The 22,814-nt window shown below is 35.3% G+C and overlaps 1 protein-coding gene across 4 annotated transcripts in view; it reads right to left on the bottom strand.

Moving 5' to 3' along the window:
• Window positions 1–626: 626 nt before the first annotated feature.
• Window positions 627–22,814, bottom strand: part of ADAM28 (ADAM metallopeptidase domain 28) — a 61,479-nt gene continuing 39,291 nt past the window's right edge. For 2 of the 4 annotated variants that reach the window (XM_065518997.2, XM_045398047.3), the window contains 11 exons: window positions 22,475–22,564; window positions 19,537–19,732; window positions 15,931–16,033; window positions 13,746–13,905; window positions 12,293–12,373; window positions 11,890–11,968; window positions 5,608–5,716; window positions 4,283–4,361; window positions 3,565–3,630; window positions 2,699–2,761; window positions 627–1,194 (listed from right to left, as the gene is read on the bottom strand). In XM_065518997.2, coding sequence (XP_065375069.1) covers window positions 1,174–1,194; window positions 2,699–2,761; window positions 3,565–3,630; window positions 4,283–4,361; window positions 5,608–5,716; window positions 11,890–11,968; window positions 12,293–12,373; window positions 13,746–13,905; window positions 15,931–16,033; window positions 19,537–19,732; window positions 22,475–22,564 — 1,047 coding nt within the window. In that variant the 3' untranslated portion in view covers window positions 627–1,173. Of the gene's footprint in view, window positions 1,195–2,698; window positions 2,762–3,564; window positions 3,631–4,282; window positions 4,362–5,607; window positions 5,717–11,318; window positions 11,444–11,885; window positions 11,969–12,292; window positions 12,374–13,745; window positions 13,906–15,930; window positions 16,034–19,536; window positions 19,733–22,474; window positions 22,565–22,814 lie in introns of those variants that run through there. The other 2 variants (XR_012417159.1, XM_065518998.2) reach the window with 2 other exon arrangements.

Genomic DNA, 22,814 nt, shown 5'->3' with positions numbered 1-22,814 from the left:
CAGGTAGAGTATTCAGATGCCCATATCTGGAAAAATTTGCCAGAAATGTCCTAACAAATTCCTCTCTTGTCTTATTGAGAAAAAAAAGGGCATGGGGGGGGGAGTAAAATCATCTCCAAGTCAACTACTAGCAAGGAAAAAATGAGGTTATTATAATTGACTTAAAGTGACAGGTATTTATCCATGAAATGGAGATATTTTTTCCTAGAAGTGGGCAGGTGAACAAAATTAGGGTTCTAAAAGCAAGGAAGGAAGGGGATTATTTGGTAGGCAACCAATAGTGTTTGCTATGTTACCCATCAACTAAGCTGACGGTTGCTATGGGCAATGTAATTCTATTGTTGACAAAGCATCGGATTACTTTTTGATTACATCTGACAACGCTGAGAATCTGGATGTTTATGCAAGATCTCTCAATTTTTAAATATTAGCAACACATTCAAAACATTTAAAAGTACTATGTGTCCAATGTCATTCAGACCAAATAAAATATATTTGCAGTGCAAACATGGCCTACAGGTCACCAGTTTGCAACTTCTGGTTTATCGATTAATTTAACTAAAATTTTCTCCATTTAAAAAGTGAAAACCACTTTAACCATGCCAGTAATTAATTATACAAATATATATGATAAAACATTTTTTAATTCATAGTTTTACTAAATTGTAGAAAACCTCAAATGGTATAGCTAATAATTATTTCAGAAGCTAATGTAGGAAAGAGATCCACAAAACAGAACGTTTACATCATTTTCTTAGCTGAGATTCTAATTTGACAAGTTAATGGTTAAAGCAATCAAGATGTTGCTACTCATTTAATGGATGTACAATTTTTCTTATTCCTCCAAGATTAGTGTAATGTTTTTATGTTTTGTTTTCATTAGAGAATCAATTCCTATTAAAGATTTTAACTTCCCAGATATTTCTTTACAATCATTTTCCTTCTTACAAGAATGGATAATTGAAATTTTTAAACTCATGCAAAGGTTCTCAGGCATATGCCCCTCTTGAAAATTCTCTTTAGTCTCTTCAAAGTCTAACACGAATCAGAAAATATTAACCTTCTTGAGTCAAGAGCAAATACTAGTGAAAAATAAGTGTATTTCTCTGCCATCCAGATTTTCCAGTTTTCCAAGTTGATAATTGAGCCATCAGTTCTTGCTTAGCTGTTGCCTCATGCTTTTGGATTTGAGTCCTAAAAAAGACAGAACTTTTAAATGATCAACTTTCTTCAAAAATTTAGATATTTATTATGAAACTGAACTATGAAGAAATTAAAATTAATTATCTGAAGTCAGTTTCTATTTCATAGGTCACTTGATACAGCAAAAATGAAGCAGAAACGAGAGAGGATAGGAAGGGAGTGAGAAAAACACCACATGAAGTTCTAAATATCTATCTGGTAATTAGCATAATATGGAGAAGGTGTAGGGGACCTTCTCCATATTTGGTAGAGTTATAGGATACTAACTCTATAGAAGGTTTCTTCTCATGTTCATCCTTACGGAATATTTCTGAGAAAATAAATAATATTGGTGTCTACATAGCTTTCTAGCTGAGGCCCTTCTAATTTCTCTCTTTTTAATTGTTGGCCATACTCAGAAGGAAGACATTCATGTCAGCACCCATCTCCAAATCATACAGATACTGTTCTTAGTAAATTTTTTCTAAAAAGACAGGTGGGCCTTCTCTTCTTGATAGTAGGAGATAATACAAGAAGATAATTTGGCTATAGATCTCTCACCTTAGGTGTAGATGTTCACTTATCCTTGAAAAGAGTAGAGGGAAGTGCTTTTGTATCTTTATGCTACATTAATTATAAAAATGGTATGTCATTAGAAATGCTATGCTTGTCCCATCTTGGCTATATTTATTTCCTTAATGAAATTATTTCTTACCTCTTCTTCACTCATTTAAATTCTCCCCAACTTTCAGGGTCCAGTTCAAATTCCAACTACTCAATCAATGAATATTCATCCTACTTTAACCACTCCGAACCCACTGAATTTCTCCTCACCATATTTTTCTTGTCAGTGTCACTCATCTTGGGTGATACTACAAGTAACAGTTGAGGAATCAAGTACTCCATTTTTACATGACTTGTTTTCTCACTAAAAATGTGAAATTCCTTGAAAGATAAAAACCTTAAATTTTGGTCTTTCTTATTTACCCACAGCAGAATACCAAGTACAAGAAACATGGTCAGGAGCCATTTAAGGAGTAAATGTACTGCAATTTTTACTTCATGAGCACCTGACTTTCATTCCAGATTGGCCTCTATATCACCTGTTTTTCATACCCTACCTCCTACAGAAAACTATGACTAATAATAGACCTTATTCTATCTATAATATATATATAATGTAAAATATCACATAATACAATTTTATCTCCTCTTAAATAAGCATCTAGAAATGAATCTTTGAAGGAGACATTTTACCTCACACAGCAGAGCTATTTATCATTTCTCAATAATTACATAACAGTAACGCTTTTATAATGAAACATCAATACCCATACTAATTTATAGACAGTAAGTGGGCCTTGCTTTTTTAGATATCCCTGGGACAAATGTGCTGTGATATCTCCAGTGAACCTCAAGAGCACACATCCTGATAAATAACCCATGCATTTGGAGACAGCATTCACAATGAGCAGAAGAGACATTAAAAATTCACCAGTGACTACCTGATACTTACAAGGAAAGAAGATGATCTAGGTGCAGGAATTGGAGGTGGTGAAAAATCTGGCTTTGAAATTAGCTAGTAAAAGGATAAAAAAATTAAATTCAAAGATTGGGTCCTGAAAATAGGTGCGCATGAAAAGGCTTATATCATTTTCAGAAATGGAGAAGCCGTGACCCCACCCATGAGAATATTGTAAACATACGAGTTTGATTGCTTTCATTTAGTTGCACACACAATTGAGACCTAAGTCCAATGCCAGTAGGTATCTGATGAAGATGACTGCTATAAACTGTATCTTTGTGTCACCCCACAATTTCGTATGTTGAAACCCTAATCCCCAGAATGATGGTATTTGGCGGTGAGGCCTGTTGGAAGTAATGAGGTCATGAGGGTGTAGCTCTCGTGATAGGATTAATGCCCTTATAAGAAGAGGCACAAGAGAGATGTTCTCCCTCTGCTATGTGAGGATACAACAAAAAGACAGCTGTCTACAAGCCAGAAGGCTGCTTCACCAGACACCGGATCTGCCAGCTCCTTGAACTTGGACTTCCCAGTCTCCAGAATGTGAGAAGTAAATATCTGTTGTTTAAGCCACTCAGTCTATGATGATTTAGTTACAGCAGCCTGAGCTGATGAAAACAGTGGTACTCTATTAACCAGATTAGTCCTCTTCTTGTCACAAGTTGGCATGGAGTGGCGTACATGTTCACATTTTATATTTTCAAACTATTTTGCAGAAGAATTTGTATTTTATATTAATTTTCACATAGATTTCAATATTGTCCTGAAGAAATAATGAAGTGTTGTGGGCTATGACTTTCACCGATATTTCCTGGAGATTGAACTAGGGTGATATTTAAGAGAAGTTGCAAACTCACAAAAGAGGCTGGGGGCTCATTGCCTTCTACTGGCAGATCATACACATGGAGCTTCATCTGACTCATCTGAAAAGAAGAATGAATCTTTTAAAATGAACCATTAGTTTCATAAGCACAGTTTTTAAGGAAGCAGACTTTTCAAGGCATGGAAGCTTGGAACTAAGCTGACACCAAGAGACCAGATAGAAAACCACAGTGGTCCAGCTGGTGTATTCCATAGAAGTATTTCCCAGAGCTGTAATGAAAAGTTGTCATCAAAAAAGGATTACCAATGTTATCATTAACCAACTTCAGCTAAAATCTTTAAATTTACAGGACATGAGTAGGACATTTGGGTTATAAATATTACATGTATTATCATACAGACATACATATTTTTGGATCTATTAGTCAATTTGCAAAGAAATAACCTAGAGTCAGAGCAAGAGGGAGTGTGTGTGTGTGAGAAAGAAAGAGGCAGAGACAGAGAGACAGGGACAGACAGACATCTGCTATGTCCCTTTTTGTTCTCCTTATTCTGTTTGCATTTCATGAACCCCAGCAAAGCAGCTCTGCATTTTAGGGACTCTCTTTTGCATTTAATAAAAGGCAAAGGAGACACTTCTGAATGTGGAATTGCAAAACACTGCTGGGTAGAAAGGATAGGTAGTCAGGATAAGAGTGTGAGAGAAACGCAAAGTGCGGCCATGGTCATCACAGCCCAAACTATATAGTTCACCTCTTGTGGTTGAACCGCCTTTACCATCTGGGGTTTCCTCTTCTGCTTGTGTGGCCTGGTACCAGTGGTAGATAGTGGCCTGTAAGAGAGAAACATGTGGTATCAATTGACTTAGCAGCTCCATCAGCATGACAGGGAAACTCAGTAGATGATTCCCAGCTTCTTTTTCCCAATGTGTCTTTCTTGCCTGTTGCCTGGGTTTTTATCTGCTCTCTGGGTCATTTTTCAGTTTTTACTTCCCTATCAGCCTCCTTCATTGCCCTGTCATTCATAATCACTATTCATTTTCTTTTTGTTCTCTACAGATCCTGACTTCTAAAAATGATAGTGTTGAATCCAAATTTATCTAAATTGTTTTGTTAATGTCATATTCAATATTAAACTCATCATGGGAAAATAAATCATTCTTTCTTTAAAAATACTAAAAAAAACCCCAAAAACACTGTGGTACCAGAATCACATTTGTGAGACCAACCCAGGCTCCACCACTTACTCTGCAAGACTTGAAAGCATGTTTGCTAATCTCTCTGAGCTTGTTTCTACATCCATCAAAATGTGAAGTTCCTAACCTTGCACAATTGTGTTAGGGTTAACGTAAAACACTCTTCATCTGTAAAATGAAACTAATAACCACTTTATGAAGTTCTTGTGACATTTAAATGAGATAATAGATATAAAAGGGCTTAGCACAGGCCTGGGTGTGGAGACTCACACCTGTAATCCTGGCACTTAGGGAAGCCAAAGTGGGTGGATCATTTGAGTTCAGGAGTTCAAGACCAGCTTGGCCAACATGGTGAGACCCTGTCTCTACTAAAAATACAAAAATTAGCCCGGTGTGGTGGTACACACCTGTAATCCCAGCTACTCAGGGGGCTGAGATAGGAGAAGTGCTTGAACCTGGGAGGCGGAGGTTGCAGTGAGCTGAGATCGCGGCATTGCACTCCAGCCCGGGCCACAGAGGGAGACTCCATGTCAAAAAACAAAAAAAAAGGGGAGGGGGGCGGTGCTTAGCACAGTGCTTATCATATAGTGATCAATTAATGCTAGGTATTTTTATAATAAATTCAAAAATCCATCATTATGAGAGTTAATATATCTTATTATTAATTATAAATATGGTGACTAACAGAAGGAAAAACATTTCTAGATGTGAAGAATTTCCCAGTTAAAGGGAAACTCAGCTTCTGGTCCAAAAAGACTGTATCTGCATGTATTTCTGAATATTAGAAGTAAACCAATTCAATTTGAAAGGGTAGGTTATACATTGAATTTAAAGTAAAATAAGGGTCAAAGAGTCCCTACAGCAAGATAAGATAAAGGATCACCTCTGATCTTTCTTCTGCTTTTCTCTGGAGCTCTGTTGGCGGATTACTATAGCAACCACCAGAGAAATGACAGCCACTGGGAACAGCACCGCAACCACAATGGAGAAGTCTGCAGCAGAGAACAGGGACCCGCTGAGAACTACAGAAACACGCATCTGCACATCACACTAGTCCTTGTTTCTTTACTTTGCACACATTCCAGCTACCCTTTTCTCTAATGAGCATAAATTGCCACAGCCAGTAAAATGAAAATGTATTTTGATTAGGCAATTACATTAATATTTAGATAGAAGAAATATACATGAAATCTATAGGAAACATTTAACATGAAATAAGTTTTAAAAATCATAATATTGAGAATACTTAGAAGGGATAATGTTTGTAACAATTGGAAAATGAGCTGGGAGATTAGAAGAGAATATACAGTAAGGAAGATGGCAAAAAAGAAATGAAACATTTTTGAAAAGCAGTCTTGGAATAAAACAGAGAAAAAGAAACTAAAACTTTGAAAATACATTCCTGTCAGTAGTAAATAAGAAGCTGAGGTGTGACTAAGAGAACTGATACACAAATAATTGAGTGTTTCACTGATGTTGGTCTACAGTGGAATTACAGACAGGAAGTTATGTGACCTTGAGAATGAGGAAATGCTTTAAACAAATATTCCTGGGCCCTCGTGGTGTTTTTTCTTTTAATGACAAATTTAAATAATGCATATAACTTCAATCTTTTGCTCTCAACTGTTCATTTCTCTCACAATAATTGGAAGCCACAAGAGACCGGGAAGTAAAAGATTGAAGAGTAATGCCAACAGTTACCATTCTCTTTTTACAGAAATTAGCAAACCAATAGCAAGGTGAATATTTGTATAAATGCAAGAAAAGCTCACAAGTTTGAGCACACACACATGTAAATAGAGGTAGACACATCGGAAGCAGAATTCTAGGTAAGACAATGACTTTAGTTCAAATATTCACTACTCTCCACCCTCCACAAGATTCCAATCCAAAAAGTCAAAGGAAAATAAAACATGAAGCATTCTGTTATCATGTAGATATATTCAGAATGAAAAATACACACTTACTTGCACAAATGTCAGAATTGTATTTTCAGAAGAATGACATATTAGCAGAGAAATAAATGGGAATTTGGCAGTACTTTACAAACACACCGAACTTGAAAAGAGCTAACTAAAGTTGGGGCATAAGACAGATGAAAGTATAATAACGGTTTTGCAGGTGAAGATAGAAGGTTTGCAGGTGAAGATAGAAATCACTGAAGAGTAAGTGCAGCCTCTTCTTGTTTCTGGTAATGGTGGATTAGGAAATTGAGACCAACCTGCCCATTAAAAATATCTTTAAATTTTTTGCAAACAAAAGCTTCCTAAAAGTATAGAAGTACTTAAAAGTTAGAAAAAATTACTTTGTAGAGATTAGTGAGTGGTCAAGAACCCAGAGAGACGGAAAAGAAAATAATCCTAGGTAGAAGTTCAGAAATGCAGAAAGAAATGAAAGGCAAATGAACCAATAGCAAACCCTAATGTAAACTGTGGACTTGAGGTGATAATGATGTGTCAATGTAGGTTTATGGAATATTTGTTACCATCAACAAATACTCCACGGGAGTGGGGGATGTTGATGGTTAAGAAAGCTGTTCAGGAGCGGGAGGTGCCGGGTATATGCCAACTATCTGTACTTCAATTTTGCTGTGAACCTAAAACTGCTCTACGAAAGAAATTTTTTTTTTTTTAAAGCAAATGAAGTGGGAAGTTTCAGGATAATCATTAAAATATAAAAGAAATGCATAACATCAAAATAATAGAATCAATAAGTATAAGAAAGGAGAGAAAAGGGAACATAAACAGGAAAAACAAATAGAAACTATATAATTGTGGATTTATACCCAAGTGTATCAGTAATTACATTTAATTTAAAGGGACTATGTACCTCAGTTAAACAAAAACCAAAGATGTGAGTACTACTAAAAAATATATGTGCATGCTTTCTTTAATAAAACAAAGACAGATTTAAAGCATGATTCAGAAAGGATAAAAATAAAAATAGGGAAAAATGTTACTCCAGTGCAAATACAGACCAAAAGAAATACGTTACAGCTCTATGGTCTCCAGGAACTGTAGATTCTCAAAGGTAAGAAGTGTATTAGATAGACACACAACCATTTCATAATGATACGCTGTTCATTAATTTGGAAGATGCAACACCCTAAACTTGTATGTACGTAATAATATGCTCTCAAAGTATAAAAGTGTTGATAGAGCCAGAAGTAGTAATCAAATTCACAGTTACAGTGGGGGTATTTTAACACTCCTAGCACAGTAATTGGTAGAACAAACAAACAATGTTAGGATTAATTTATATATTAGACAATTAATAAACTTTATACATAATATCTGGAGAATACTACAGAACACATGTATGAAAAAACACAGTCCAATTATGAACCATGAATATAAACTAAGAGCAAAAAAAATACAAATTCTTCCAGAGAATATAAACGAACACTCTCTAATACACTTTATGTGACTAGCATAACATTGATACCAAAATTCAGCAATTTTTTCAATATGAAAAAATCACAGTCCAATATCACCCAAGAGTATAAAATAAAAGTAAACATCCTTCAATATATAAAAAAGATACTATTTCTAAGTTAGGTTTATTCAAAGGTTGCAAAGTTAGATAAATATTCACAAACCAATTGATTTATTTGACAGTACTAATAAAGGGGAAAACATTTTAATAAATAAGGAAGTATTTGATAGAATTCTTAGAAACTTGAAAGAGAACTAGTGGACTTCCTTAATCCAGTCACTAGAATGGATGATATTGAAAGCATAAGGTAGAGAAAAAGAAGAAAATGAGCATAGAAAAATTTCATACATACAAACTTTAAAGGCTTGGTGATAATGATGTGTCTGGGTATGTTTATGGACGTAACAAATGTACCTCTCTGGTGACAGATGTTGATAGTGAGGGAAGCTGTGTTTCCTGTGTTTACAAACTTTATATACATGGAATTATATAACCAAAAGTTGTTGTTTAAGGATGTGTATTTAGGAAACAAAACTACAAAGAAAAGTAACAAAATGATTATGATCAAAGACAGATGAATGGCCAACCCTTAGAGAAAGAGAGGAGTTCATACTGAAAAGAGGCAGGAAAGCAGATGTCTGGGTCTATTTCTTGGCCCTTATTATATTACATGAATGTTCATTTTGTAATCATCAGGTTTGCCTTTATATTTACATGTTTATTATATTTTACAAACAAAAAGATGGTGTTAATAATCTTGAAAGCCAATGGCTGTGTATGGTCATGTTGTAGGGCAGTGCTCTTAACCTTTGTTATGCTGCAAATCATTTTGGCAATCTGATAAAGTCTATAAACCCCTTTTCTGAGTGTTTCTAAATTCATTCATAAAAGGCACAAGATTTAAAGGAAGCTATTGATGGTGGGATACAGTTGTCAAAGTATTATAAAACAATTCATGATATAGTAAAGTATGTGTTTATTAACCTCTGAAATAATAAGTTCTAACAGTGGATCAGTAACTACCAAAATTTCAAACAAATGATACTTATGTGGTAATTGGAGATACATCCAACAACTGCAATGAGATATTGAAGTATTTATAATTTATATTGGTGACAAAGTCATGGAATATTGCTAATAGTATTATGGTTTATAAGCCATACATTCCCATAATTGTAGAAAATTCTAAACTTTAGAATTTAATGAAAATAAAAATGTAATTTTTTCCCATTCAAATTTAGATTTAGGACCCTAGCTATAGTAAAAATTGTTATCCTCTAGGGTCTGTCTTCTTGGTACAAGGACACTTCTGAACTAGGAAATGTTCCTCAGTCTATCTGAGGCTTTTCTTGACTGTTAGATAAGAAATAGCACTGAAAGCGCACCGAACCCACTAACACAATGCCCTGAAAAAAAAACAAGGCTTGGGGGATAAAGTTGATTTCTGATACAGTGGTTTCAACAAACAGTAAGTTGAGACAAGCTTCCACTGTATGTATTTTGAACTTCTCCAGCTACCTCTTCATCCTGCTGAAATACAAATTTCATGTAATATACTGTAAATTTGTATCACTAGTCCTCCAAGTTAAAAATTTTGAGAAATACTTTTTAACGGTGCTTATCAGAATTAATTCAACCTTATTGGATTATAACTAAAGAAGAAAAAGCGTCAGTCGAATCAAAAGATTAGGTATAAAATAACACATAGAAGTAGAAGTATACATAAAATATATACTTTCAGAAAATATAAGGAATCAAATTTGGGGTACTCTTAATGCAATTAAAATATAGACTGCAAAAAAACTAGTTATGAAACAAAACCAACTGGGATAAAAAAATCTTTCAAAGAGACGTAAAAATGCCACTGAATACTTTTAAATGTCACTATGAGTAACAAGAGAATTAACATTGCTAAAAAGTTTATATTATGATACAGAGAATAATCTTGAAAAACTTTCCCAGAATTAACAAGAAAAATGACCCAATGTGGAATATAATATGGGGATCACACAGTAGAGATATTTTGTATAAATAATTTACATTTCTGATTCAGAAACCAGAAAACTGAAACAAATTTTAAAACCTAAAACAATAGAAATATTTCTTAAACTGAAGAAAAAAAAAAAATCCTCAGTTTGAAGAAACTCACTAGGTAACATGATAATGGAAAGAGAACATCACCCAGGAATAAAATAATGATTTGTTTTGATTAAGTAGTAATTCTAAAAGCATTTAAGCCAAAACAAACCTAACGACTTTTTAAAGGGATGTTATTTAACATCAACAAAAAATCAGGCTTTTTTTTTGACATTAAATATAAGCATCTACTTTAATAGTCATGAATGCAAACTTGTGATTTAAAAAATCAAATTCAATCAAACCTGCTATGCATGCTATGATATAGAATATTAATTAAAATATTAAAAATATTTGGCAACAAATACATTCTCATAAATACAACTTAGAAAGTTTTATGTGGATGCATTGTTACAACACGAAGAAATTACTCATAGAGGTGACTTAGCAAATCAATAGATATATCAAAATAAAGCAGTCAAAGTCATAGTTCAAAAGGATTTTTAGTGAGCATTGAAACCATTAAAGAGTTTTCTAATTAAAATAGTTGATTGTGCTCATGCTCCTTTCAAAATACATGACAAATACATGTGTATATAATAAAATCATAGGACATGAGAAAAAATAATTTTAAAAATCTTAAAGATAGGAAGTTAAGGGATTTATGTGGATGAAAACAGAATAAATATAGCCTAAACATCAGAAATAAATGTTCTGTCTTGGAAAGTCTAACAATCTGAATTTGGGACATATCTCACTCAGGTCTACCTCATCTCCTGTGTTTATAGAACAAGTTGAGCTCATAACCTGAGATCAAAATCCTAAGAATTTCTCTGTTTCTGCCAACAGAGGATGCAGGAACACCAAAAGGAGGATAGAGGCTTCCTCTAGATTCGTACGCTATATATCAGACAGAGAAGGGAGGGTCAAGGAGAAGATGATGAGGAAAAGCAGCTCTCTCAGGAAATGAGCTCCCTCCTCAGGGTAAAATGTTCCTCATCATAACAACTGGAGGTGGGTCCCCACTGTGGCTCCTTCCCACCCTAAAGAGCCATAGGCAGACCTACCTACCTGCCCATAGAGCTCCCAGCCAGATTCCCCCATCAAGAAAAATATCAGTAGGTACAACAGCACACACAAATGCAGAGAAATCCCATGTGAACTAATCCAGGTCTACCAATTCCACCTTCAACTAAGGATCACATATCCTGAAGAAAAGTAATACAACAGAATATAAGTGACATGGTGACAGAACAGAACAAACCAACTCAAAAGAAACAGATAATTCAAAGAATAGAACTGAATGTACAAAAATAATCATATTCTTAGAGAGTTTTATAAGGATATTATACTTTTCCATTGAGGCTGCTATGAAAATGGAACAGTCCTAAAGTAAGAAAATGTGTGAAAGTAAAATAACATTACAAATATAAAAGTTGCAGAAATTTTTTTGCATGTGCAGTGAAAACAAAGACATGGAAAATATAATTAAAATGTGTTAAGGAGATTTGGGGGATAAATATTGTGGATTCAATGTCTACAGAACAGAAATCTCAAGAAAAGAGAAAAGAGGCAATGAAATCTCATGTAATACAAAATAAAGGCTTGGAAGAGGAGAGCAATTTTCTCAGGTTAGATGTGTAATGTTACCTACAGAAGACCACTGAGGAGTCATCGCAGTCAGGAGGGCTCCATCCTTCCTCACATTGACACTGGAGCTCATGGTCACACGCCTAGGGTAGCAATGATCCTGTTACTGTCCCCGCTAGACTGACCGCAAACTCAAATCCCTAATCATCCATAATAAAGTTCATGCTGAAAAAGGAATAACCCCAATCTCCAGGCTTCCATCTATCTACGTAAAGTATGAATGAATGACAGGCATTTCATGAATGATTCTCAGAAGAAATTTCTCCTTGAACCATGCTACTGAAGGCTTGGATAAACTTAGTAATTCTCATCATTTAATGCTGAAAACATTCCTTTAGCTTTCTTATGACTGACCTAGAATGTCATAAGAGTCAGAGAGCTTAGGGAAACATATTTCCAGAACTTACAGCATGTCCTTTGCATTTAGATGAGCAATTGGTTGATTTGTAGGCTTTCTCAATATCCACACATTCTGCATTAATGCAAACCTGAAAGTGATGTAGAAAACATGAAGCTTCATCCTCTCTGCATGTAGATGAGAAAGTTGAGGTCTGTGTGAAGAGGCTAGCAGATATTGTTTAAGGTGGCTCTGCCAGGAGGCTGGTGCAGAGGAAGGGAAATAGAGATGGGCTCTGTTGCTTACATTATCCTCTTAAACCAACCCAAAAACGTTGATAAAATCATCTAAGCATTTATGTATTTTTAATAAATCCAAACAACTCTATATTCCAGAAGCAATGACTATGCAAGAAGTTCAGGGATAAGCAATAATGAGATGATCTTAATACCAGGGGACCCTGAAACACCTCAATTCTGCCCTAGTCCCAGTACCGTCCTCCCTTAACACCCAAGCACCGCAACACTCGTGCCAGGTCATGTGATAACGTCTCAATGTCTTTAAAGTCTTCAGCACTAGAAAATATAAGGAAATTTGCATTTGAAACCTGGAAAACCCAATTAAAGATTATATTTTATGTAAAATTCCTTGCCCTTGATGCTGGCATATATTTCAGGAAAAATTGGGGTAAGGATAAATTTAAATATTGTGGGTACTTCTTATAGGGAAGACCTAATATTTTAACATCAATAAACTTTGCTAAATTTTTATTTTCAGCTCCAAGGGCTCAGAGACCACATCAATCTCATTCACTTTTTCATATTTACTTTTTAAAACTGTATGAGCAATACCCACACTGAACCACTAAGATAATTTTGGACTCACCATTGAATAAATTTACCTTTGAATAGCGAAATCAGCTTAAGTAAATAAGATATGTTTTTAGGACTGGCTTTACCACAGTGAAAAATCAGGGGAATTCTTTGGTCATGTGGATATCTTAGTGAGATAAATAGGGTAATTCTAATCTCTTAGGAGAGACAAACCTCCTCATTGTCAAAGTTCATGAGTTGGTTGGCCCTGGCTAAACAGTACTTGTACTTGAGATAAGTTCATTATATTATTAATGATATACAGGTCTGTTAAATGAAGCCCAGTATCACATACACTGGCACTTTCAGTGAGTTTTCAGACTTTGTCTATGAAAGTTAAACGGATGCTACCATGTGTTATCCACATGACAATATGATACTCTTCTTGAAATCATGACTATGAGAGTCAATTTCCAAATTTCACCATAGGGTTTGAGAATGTTAATGTCGATGTGCTTATTCCTGCTATTTACTAGGTTCTGCACCATTTTCACTTCTGTGTTCCAAATTCAAACTCTGTGGGTTCTATTATGGCATGGTGAACCCCAAAATTGGGAAACAAGGCACGTAGTGAATAACCAAGGGGCAAAACAACAAAACACATCAAAGTAAGAAACACTATTTTGAGTGAAAGCCACAATGTCAACTTACCTTGTTATGGCCACATTTAGTTCCATTGGCCACCATGCCTATTTCTTCACTTGTGTCTTCAGGATCAAATGTTTTACATGTCAGGAAAGTCACTATCCGTCCTTTCCAGGGCAAATTATCTGACCCACCTTGACAGAACAACTTCCCACACATGGTGTCACTGAGGAAAAAGCCAAAATTTATTGCAGGATTCAAACTGCAGTTTTATATAAATGCAAATCAGCTCTAGGACTATGGATACTTAACCGATGTATTTTTCCCTGTAGCTGAGACTTTTAGTTGTACTTTACACTCATTTTCCCTTATTTCTCAGTAACAGGATGCCTGAACATTAGCACAATACATTATTGCTCAAATAAACAGCATTACCCAGATGCCTGTACACCTAATTTTTGCCAGTTGCCTAAGTGCTGGCGCATGAGAAGAAAACAATCTTAAGCACAAATTCTAGAAGGTGGCCTTAAATGAGGAATTATCTTCTGTTTCTCAACATTTTCTCATTTTTGCTGATTGGAGTATGATAGCTGGAGAAGCCATCAGAGGCCTAGAGAAACACTTGGAAATGAAGGTCATGTGGATGATGGAGCTAGAGATAAAACATGGGTTCCTAACATCATGGAGGCGTCTGAGACATCAATTTCTATCTTGTTTCAGATCGTTTACTCATTTATTTGTACAACTGGCTGCAGAATAATTCCACCAAAAGAAAGCCCATGTCTCCACTATAATTCTGTCGGAACAAAGCTGAGCTTCCCTTGATACTGCAAGGCATCAAGTGGAGTTACTAAAAGAACTGTCTCCCTGAAGGTGCAGATTAAACTGCTCAACACTCAATCAAGCCATTCATTTACTGCCAACGGGACTAAAAGACAATAATATTGAAGTCAATTGCTTTATGCAAAATTCAGAAGAGGGCTGTGAAAAAGTATCCTGAAAGTGATGGCATCAGATTTTTTGATATCTCTTGGCTGTAGAAAACATGTTTGAGCAGAGGAGAAAGGCATATATTCTCTCTAAACGCAACAGTGTGTTTTTCTTGAATCATTTAGGTAAAGCCATAAAGGATGGCTTTAGAGCACAGGGAATTTCAGGCTAACCCTTCACTATAGCCAATGACTACTGTGAAGTGACTAGGATGGCAGTTTGTAGGGTGAAGGAGCTGCTTGAGCCACTAGCTGCAGAAACTAATGCTCACTCAGAGAGTTATATGGGACAATGGTGTGTGCAGAGGAAAGATGGCGAGGCCCACTCTCTTCCCATTCACCACCTACAGTTGCTCTTCCTCTGGCCCTCACATACTGCCTTTTACATAATTTCCTCTTCTGAATCTGCCCTGATTTCCTATAGAGAAGAGACCACAAGACCACAGAAAATGATTGTTCTTTAGGAACAGATTCTCCCAAGAGATAACTCTATATCCAAAGCAGTTTGGTAATATCTGTCATTCAGCAAATTCATGTCCAATAGACAAATTTTGGGAAATGTTGATCTTGTGCAATCTCTTGTTATAAATTACTCTGCATGTGTCAAATTTGGAGCAGGTACAAAGAGTTTACTATAATTGAATTTTAAAAGCCACCTTAAAATTGCCAAATTAAAAATAAACCATAGAAAAGTCTCACGTTCATCTGGTGTGCTATTCTATAGTATTTTCCCAGATAATCAGTACTAAAACTAACAAACTCTTCACATGAATTGTCAATAAGAAAATATTTTCTTATTGTATTTTTTCTTTATGTAATTCTACTGACAATTTAAAACTGTTCAAGCACTGCATCCGTTATTCCTCTGGGGAGATAAATATTTCTACTCTGAATCTTACAAGGAGAAACGTGAGATTGAGAAAGCATCTGATTTATACTGGGAAATCCCTGGACAAATTTCCAACCAGACCCATTCATCGTTGCCTGTTCCATCATCAACCATTCATTCTACCCAACAATGACTGTGTTTGGTGTCATCTGAAGCACTCACCATGAGATACTTGAAGAAAGAAGCCATTTCTCATTTCTTTTCAGACTCAGTACCTAGCCCACATCATGGCACATAGTAGTTACTCAATAAATGTCAAATGATTGATGGCCAAATGCGCTTTCCCTTTAACTGGAATAAATTAGAATGTGCAGCTGGAAGTGCACCATTGCTCTAGTCTGTGAAGCAGGAAGGTTCAGACAAGGCCACTTACTTTGTTTTGCAGGGAATGAGTGTGTCGTCCACTCTGCGACAGTACCCGTACTTTGACCCACCTTCATTCCTGTTGTAACATGACTGATCTGCAATCTTAGTTCCTGGGACCAGGATCAGTCAGTAGGGAAAAGAAAATCGATTTTTGAGGTTCCAGAGATATTTGAAAAGAAAAGAGATTTTTAAAATTCAGTGCTGGCAAGGGATTTATAAAATATAAAGCAAGAAAAAAATACTATTTTAGCATAATTCCATTGACCACTCCTAGAAACATGGGTGTAGTAATCTGGTATCAAATGAGCTGGCTGGAATTACAAATAATCTTTTAAGTAATCTGTTACTCCACAAAAAACTCCTACTATGTGCCAAGTACAAAAATAGGCATCATCACATATTTCATGTCTCAGGTAATCTTCCTTAGATCTCTATCAGACAAAACATGTTAGTTAAGAGCTCAGGCTTTAAGCAAGACTGAGTAATTGTGTGAACATGGGCAAATGTCTTAACCCCTGAGTTTTCTCATCTGTAAAATGGTGTAGAATTTATATGTGAATATATATATATATATTTAATATATTTACACATATATAAAATGTATATATACACATTACATATAACAGTACCTACCTCAGAGGTGTTTTGAAGATTAAATCACTTAATACAGGTGAGTCACTGAGAACAGGGCCTGATCAGCAGTACATGGTTGACAAATACTAGCCATGCTTATTGCCATTCTCAATTTATCAATAAGGAAACAGAATCATGTCGAGTCACAGAGACCTATGTTCCTTCTTGGTGCTGAGGTGCCCCCTCTTCAATAACAATAAGTAATTCTGTCTTAAACGTTTGGAAATTTTGAGTCTAGCCTTTGACAAACAGCAAACTAAGTTAAAATAAGCAGACACCTATGAAGATACTGAATTGTTTTTAAGAAATACTTTTAAACCTACTATGATGACTTGTAAACTCAAAACATTTTAAATGAATTCCGTGTTTCAGTGTGCAAGATAAAATGAGTTTTGTTGCCTTTTTTATTATTTGTATCTTAGTAAAATGTATTCATTTTAATATCTACTGTGTAGATATTTATACAATATCTACACAGAAGAATCATTAGTTATGAATAATCAGGGAAAAGCATTAAATTCCTAATCTGAGACTTCAAAGTTATTGCTGCTAATATTGTAGACTGTATCATTCATATATTTGGCATCATGCTGTTTTGTAACTTCTTGCCCATTAACAATACAGCTGTCCTTTCCCCAGGCATTAAATTTTCTAAAGCACCACAGCAGCAAGAATTGTATTGAAATAATACACTTTATTTAATCCGTATATTTTGGATTTTGAGATGTTTTTCAATTACTATCATTAAAAATGCTGGCTGAAAAATCGTCGTAAATATTTGAGTGCAATTGCTAGGAGAAAGAGTAAAAAACAACTATTTTTAGATTTTGTGCATGCATTTTTCTCTCGGTAAAGATGATGCTAATTCGTATATTTACCAGCAGTGTAGGAGGGGAGTTGTTTGATTATGTTTTCACTGACACTGAACATTAACATCTGTAGCAAACTTTTGCCAATTAGCAAATGTAGAAGATTAACTTGTTTTCATTTAGGTTTTGTATATTGCTAATGAGTTAAAATGGTTTTAATTTTATGGCACATTTGTATTTCTTCTTCATGATGAATTGTCTGCTCATGCCTTAGCCACATTTTCAATACTTGGAACTACAATTGATTTGTGGGAATGATTTGATGCCAAAAAGAATGATTTTTAAATTACTTACTAAGTTGCAAGACTTTTCAAACTTCCCAGATTTATTTAGAATAAATGGGTAATCCTCTGTGAATTATAAAATTTGGAATTTTATTTAGGCAAATTGTTTTCTCTGGCCTCTTGTAATGGCTGTATTTAAAAGTATGACTTAAGAGGTCTACTCCATTTCATGATCAGATAAATATATTCAATAGACAATTTTGAGCTTTTTACTAAAGCCAGTTACTGTGCTGGGAGGCACTGGGAATACAACTGTGAACAATGTAGACAATGTCCCTGTTCCAGGAAGTTTACAGATTTGCTGAGGAGACTAATCGTAAAGTCCGAAAAAGGAGGGTAACAGTTAATATTGTTTGCAGTTAATATTTACTACAAGATAATAAAGGCGAAGCTCAGAACTTCACCTCTGTGCTAAAGATTTTCTTTCTCCTGGTTTTTGCCATATACTGAAGTTAGCCAAGGAAACATGAGCCTCTTAACCAACAGTCAATTTTGTTTCCACCTTTTTAACCTTGCACATCCATGAACTGGAGGCAGGATTGCTGAGGCCTGGTTCCGGGACACCAGTGAGCTTGCTGACGTACTAACAGCATTGAGCTTTGCTCCTCAAATTGTGTCTCAACCCACTGTAGCCAAAGACAGAAGTTTACAGGGAGGTTTTTCTAGGGTCTTGTCTATTTATTTCCCAGGTTTCTTGTTTTCACAGTGCATTGTAAGTCAGGAATTTTTGTTGATTTTCTCAATCTTGTTTTAGCTGTATTTTCAAGAATTACGAAAAGTTTCTGGTATGCGATGACCCCTTTCAAATAATTTTAGGAATATGTAGATTTTCTCTATTTTAATAAATACTGTTTCAGTCATTTAAGTAGAAATCTGAAACTGTATTAGGAAGGGGGTATGGAAATTACATACATGTACACAATACACATCACATCCAGAAAGTCCAAATAACTGGTTTTTAAAAACTTGCTGTTTTCGACTTAAATTTTGTATCCTCTGACCAACATCTCCCCACCTCCTCCCCTCCTCCCCTCCTCCCTGTCACCCCCTGGAAACCAGCCTTCCACCTTCTACTTCTATGCGTTCAACTTTTTTAGGTTTCACATATAAGCTAGATCACTTATATGATCTAAAATTGCCTTTCTAATAAAGTTATTTAATACTATATAAATTGCTGTTTAAATTTTCAGATATCTCTCTAATCTTTTATTTTTCCAAGTTTTCTTCTTGGTGAAATTAGAGAATATGGTCTCTAAAATTTTGGTGTTATGGACAAAGTGACCATTTAAGAACTTTCACTATTCTGTATTGCCTTTCTGCATTTCCAGAGTTCTTCTTTTCCTTTTTCCACCTTTCCTTATTTCTATCCCATCCCCCAGTGCTTCTGCCACACCTGCGCGCGTGCACACACACACACACACACACACACACACACACACACACAGATTTCCAAGGGTTCATGATCTTAGTTAGGGTTTGCCAGATTTAAAAAAAAAAAAAAGACACCCAGTTTAGTTTGAATTTCAGATACACAAATAATTTATTTTAGTAGGAGCATACCTGAAATATTCCATGGGATAAACTGATGCTAAGACAAAAAGCTTGGCTGTTAATTTGAAGTTAAAATTTAACTGGTCCATCCTTATTTTTATTTGCTAAATCTAGCAACCCTAAAACCAACCTCAAATCTTAAAACCTTTCCATGATTTTGAGTTCGAAGTTTCTAAGAAGGATAGGGCAGAATGGTCCTTTGGCCATGGTTAAACACTGTCATCTGAAATTTGTTATCTTTCGCACATGCAAAAAAAAAAAGATTTGTCTTCCTACCTGGTCCCCACAGCTCAGTGCACTGCTCCTGCAGTGTGGGGCATGCCCCCATCAAGCAGTAGCCCTTCCCGTGATGGCAAGGGAAGCCATTGGCACGGAATCTATCATCAGGACAATTACCAGATTTACCGTCACACATTTCAGGCAGGTCACACTCATCTTTTGCTGGTCTGCACACCATCCCAGCCTTTTTAAACTGTAGAAAAACAAAAATAGAAGGCTTTTTGTTTTCCCTACCTGCTTTACCCTGATACCTCAAATTAACACAAAGATTTTTCCATTTGGACTTTTTGGGCATAGTAGTTTGAAGTGTCATTTCGCTGAAGCTTACATCGTCATTATAAATTAAAGCCATCATCTGCTATATCACTTCTATTAATATTGGTTAATGCCCTAAGATTTTAAGCAATCAATATTTCTGAATTTATACCAAAAACACCAAAGAAACATAATGTAGAAAAGTACAGGGACAAAAAAAAACAGGCAACAACTTAGATATAAGGAAGGGAGTTATTTCTCCCTTGGTTGAATGCATCTCTATCAGGAACTCCAAGGAGATTTAAATCTGCAACTTCAGAGATGTACTGGTGAAGTGGGTCTTCGGTATTCAAGGAGATAAGTTTACAAACACCAGATCAGCAGACTCGGGCTTTCCCAGGCCTCGAGTTTCCTAATCCTTAATTCCTTTTATTGTAAGTTCAGCTGGTTCCTTTCAACTCACTTCTTTCATAGAATGACATATCATGAGGGAGAAATAACCACATATTCCCTTGCTGTATTAACTCGATTGTAATCAGATACTGCAAATCTTACTCTTATTTGCTCAGAGAAATGTTAGTGAAACATTCTGCCATTCCTGCAAAACTGAGAAAGCATGTATGTTTGTTTGTTTGTTTGTTTTTTCCTTTCTAACAGGAGCAGGTTTTTTACTGCATCAAATAACTTTGAATATCTTAATGCCAGTGATGGGATCAAATCCAAATTTCAATGCAAGCATGTGAGATCCTCCAAATTCAACCCATGGCTCCAGCCAGACCATTCCTTACTAGATACCAGACAAACCATGCTTGTATCTCCTCTTATGTCTTTGCTGTTTCTGTGTCCTCATTTGGAAATTCTTTTTTTGTTGTTGTTGTTTTATGTCTAAATCTCTTTTGTCCAAAATACTTTAAGTCCAGTTGAAAGCCCCTTTCCCACCAAGTCTCCTCTGACATCTTCAATACAAATTGTTGCTCCTGTTTTCATGTGCTTGGGAAGAGCCTTGAATTCAGATTTAGAGGATAGGAATTTGAATCTTGGCTCTGTGCGTGTCTGAGTGCTGAACTTTGGAAAATGGATTTAATCTCTCTGAAAATCCCTGTCCCCATCCAACATCTACTTTACAGGGCCATTGTGAAAATCAAGTGAGACTGTACAAAAAAGTTTAATATATCATTATGCTATCTACATGGCCATTGAACCACACATTATATTTTCATATGTTTCATATATGTATATCATTGCTCTAAATAAATAGTAAGAAACTGGATACTTTTTTATGTACCATAATCTAACAAACAGCATTTACTAAACATTCTTTGAGTACTGCTTAAGTTCTCAAATTTACTTCCTTTTGGACTTCTTTCCTCTCTCTCCAACATTAAAAACAAAATTACACCAAGCATTCCTTATAACCTGGTATGCCATCTACACATCCATGCTGCAGTTACAGATCATTTAAAATGTATAAAATTCTGTGCTAGGTGAAAGTGAATCAGTCTTCTGGCCTTAGGAGTCAATCTAACTATGGAAACAAACACACCGTCACAATGTAAAAGGATATGCAACAATAGAAAGTTAAATACTAAACTTGAAGGACAATTCAGAAAAGCACCACAGAGAACATGACATGTCTTATTTAGTAGAATTTCACCCTGAAGTGACTTCAAAGATTGAAGATAGGGACACCTCCACACTACTCAGAATAAAACTTCTTCCATCACACACATTGTTAACGGGAGATACAATCAGTTTTGTGAGATTTGACCTGAGAAAGCCATGAAGCATGAGAAACAGCAGCAGGTAGGAGTAACTAGCTGTGGCTTTGGAGATGGTCACACTTGGGGTTATCCCACTCAACAGTGGCCACGTTTGTTTTTACATTTTTTTGTTGTCTATATTTAAGGTGTACATGATGTTTTAACATATATGTACATAGTGAAATGCTTACTACATATGTACACCTACTATGTGCCCACAAAACTTTAAAAAGAATTTTAGAAAGAAATGATTACTACAGTCAAACATTGATGTATTGGTCTCTTACATAGGGGTGTGTGTGTGTGTGTGTGTGTGTGTGTGTGTGTGTGTGTGTGTGTGTGTGTGGTGAGAACACTTAAAATCTACTCTGTTAGCAAATTATTAATATACAACATGGTCACGTTGTACCTGTGCCTATAGTCATGTTGTACATTATGTCTTTAACCTTACTCATGCTAAACAACTATAACTTTGTCCCTTTTGACCATCATCTCCCCATTTCCCGAGCCTCCTTGCCCTTAGTAAACACCATTCTACTATGCATGTATTCAACATTTTTGGACTCCACATATAAGTGAGATCAGTATGCAGTCTTTGTCTTTTTATGCTGGCTTATTTCACTTAGCATAATGTTCTCAGGTTTATCCAGGCTATAACAAATAGTGGCCATATTATTTTGGTCATTTTCTACTCTGCATTTTATTCTCAAAACCAAAATGAAATAATATCTACTATGAAGGATCATTGGAAGATTCAATAGGCCATGGATGTAGAACACTAAGTAAGTGCTTCGTATATAGTAAATATATCATTTTATTTAAAGAAAAATATTGCATTGCTTGTTTTGGTTAACATAATCACTGAGATGTTAATGTACAAAAAATGTAATAATTATTAAAATAGAATAAAATAATCTTACTTGGCATTTTTCACAACATTCTCCTGATGTACATTGAAAACCTGCTTTGATTTTACATGTCTTAGCATCACAGCAAATATTGGTACACTCCTAAGAAATATGAGAAACAAATGTAAATGCAACATTACTTTTTGGTCCCAGTTCAGCACAATTTGTAACACAATACAGTCATCAGGCATATGTTACTTTCGTGGAGTCTAAATATGACTTTTTCAAAAATAAAGATTAAAAAATTAGAAACCCTGAAATTTTGGAGCAACTGATGGCTTATGGTTTATCTGAATTCCACTTATGTCACTTTTCTATTAACTAGTTTCCTCGGTCTCCAATAATACTAAGG

Source organism: Macaca fascicularis, chromosome 8 (assembly GCF_037993035.2).
Source record: "Macaca fascicularis isolate 582-1 chromosome 8, T2T-MFA8v1.1".
NCBI classification, from domain to species: domain Eukaryota; kingdom Metazoa; phylum Chordata; class Mammalia; order Primates; family Cercopithecidae; genus Macaca; species Macaca fascicularis.
Note: the sequence above shows the minus strand (reverse complement) of the source record. Positions and strands in the feature narration are given on the sequence as shown.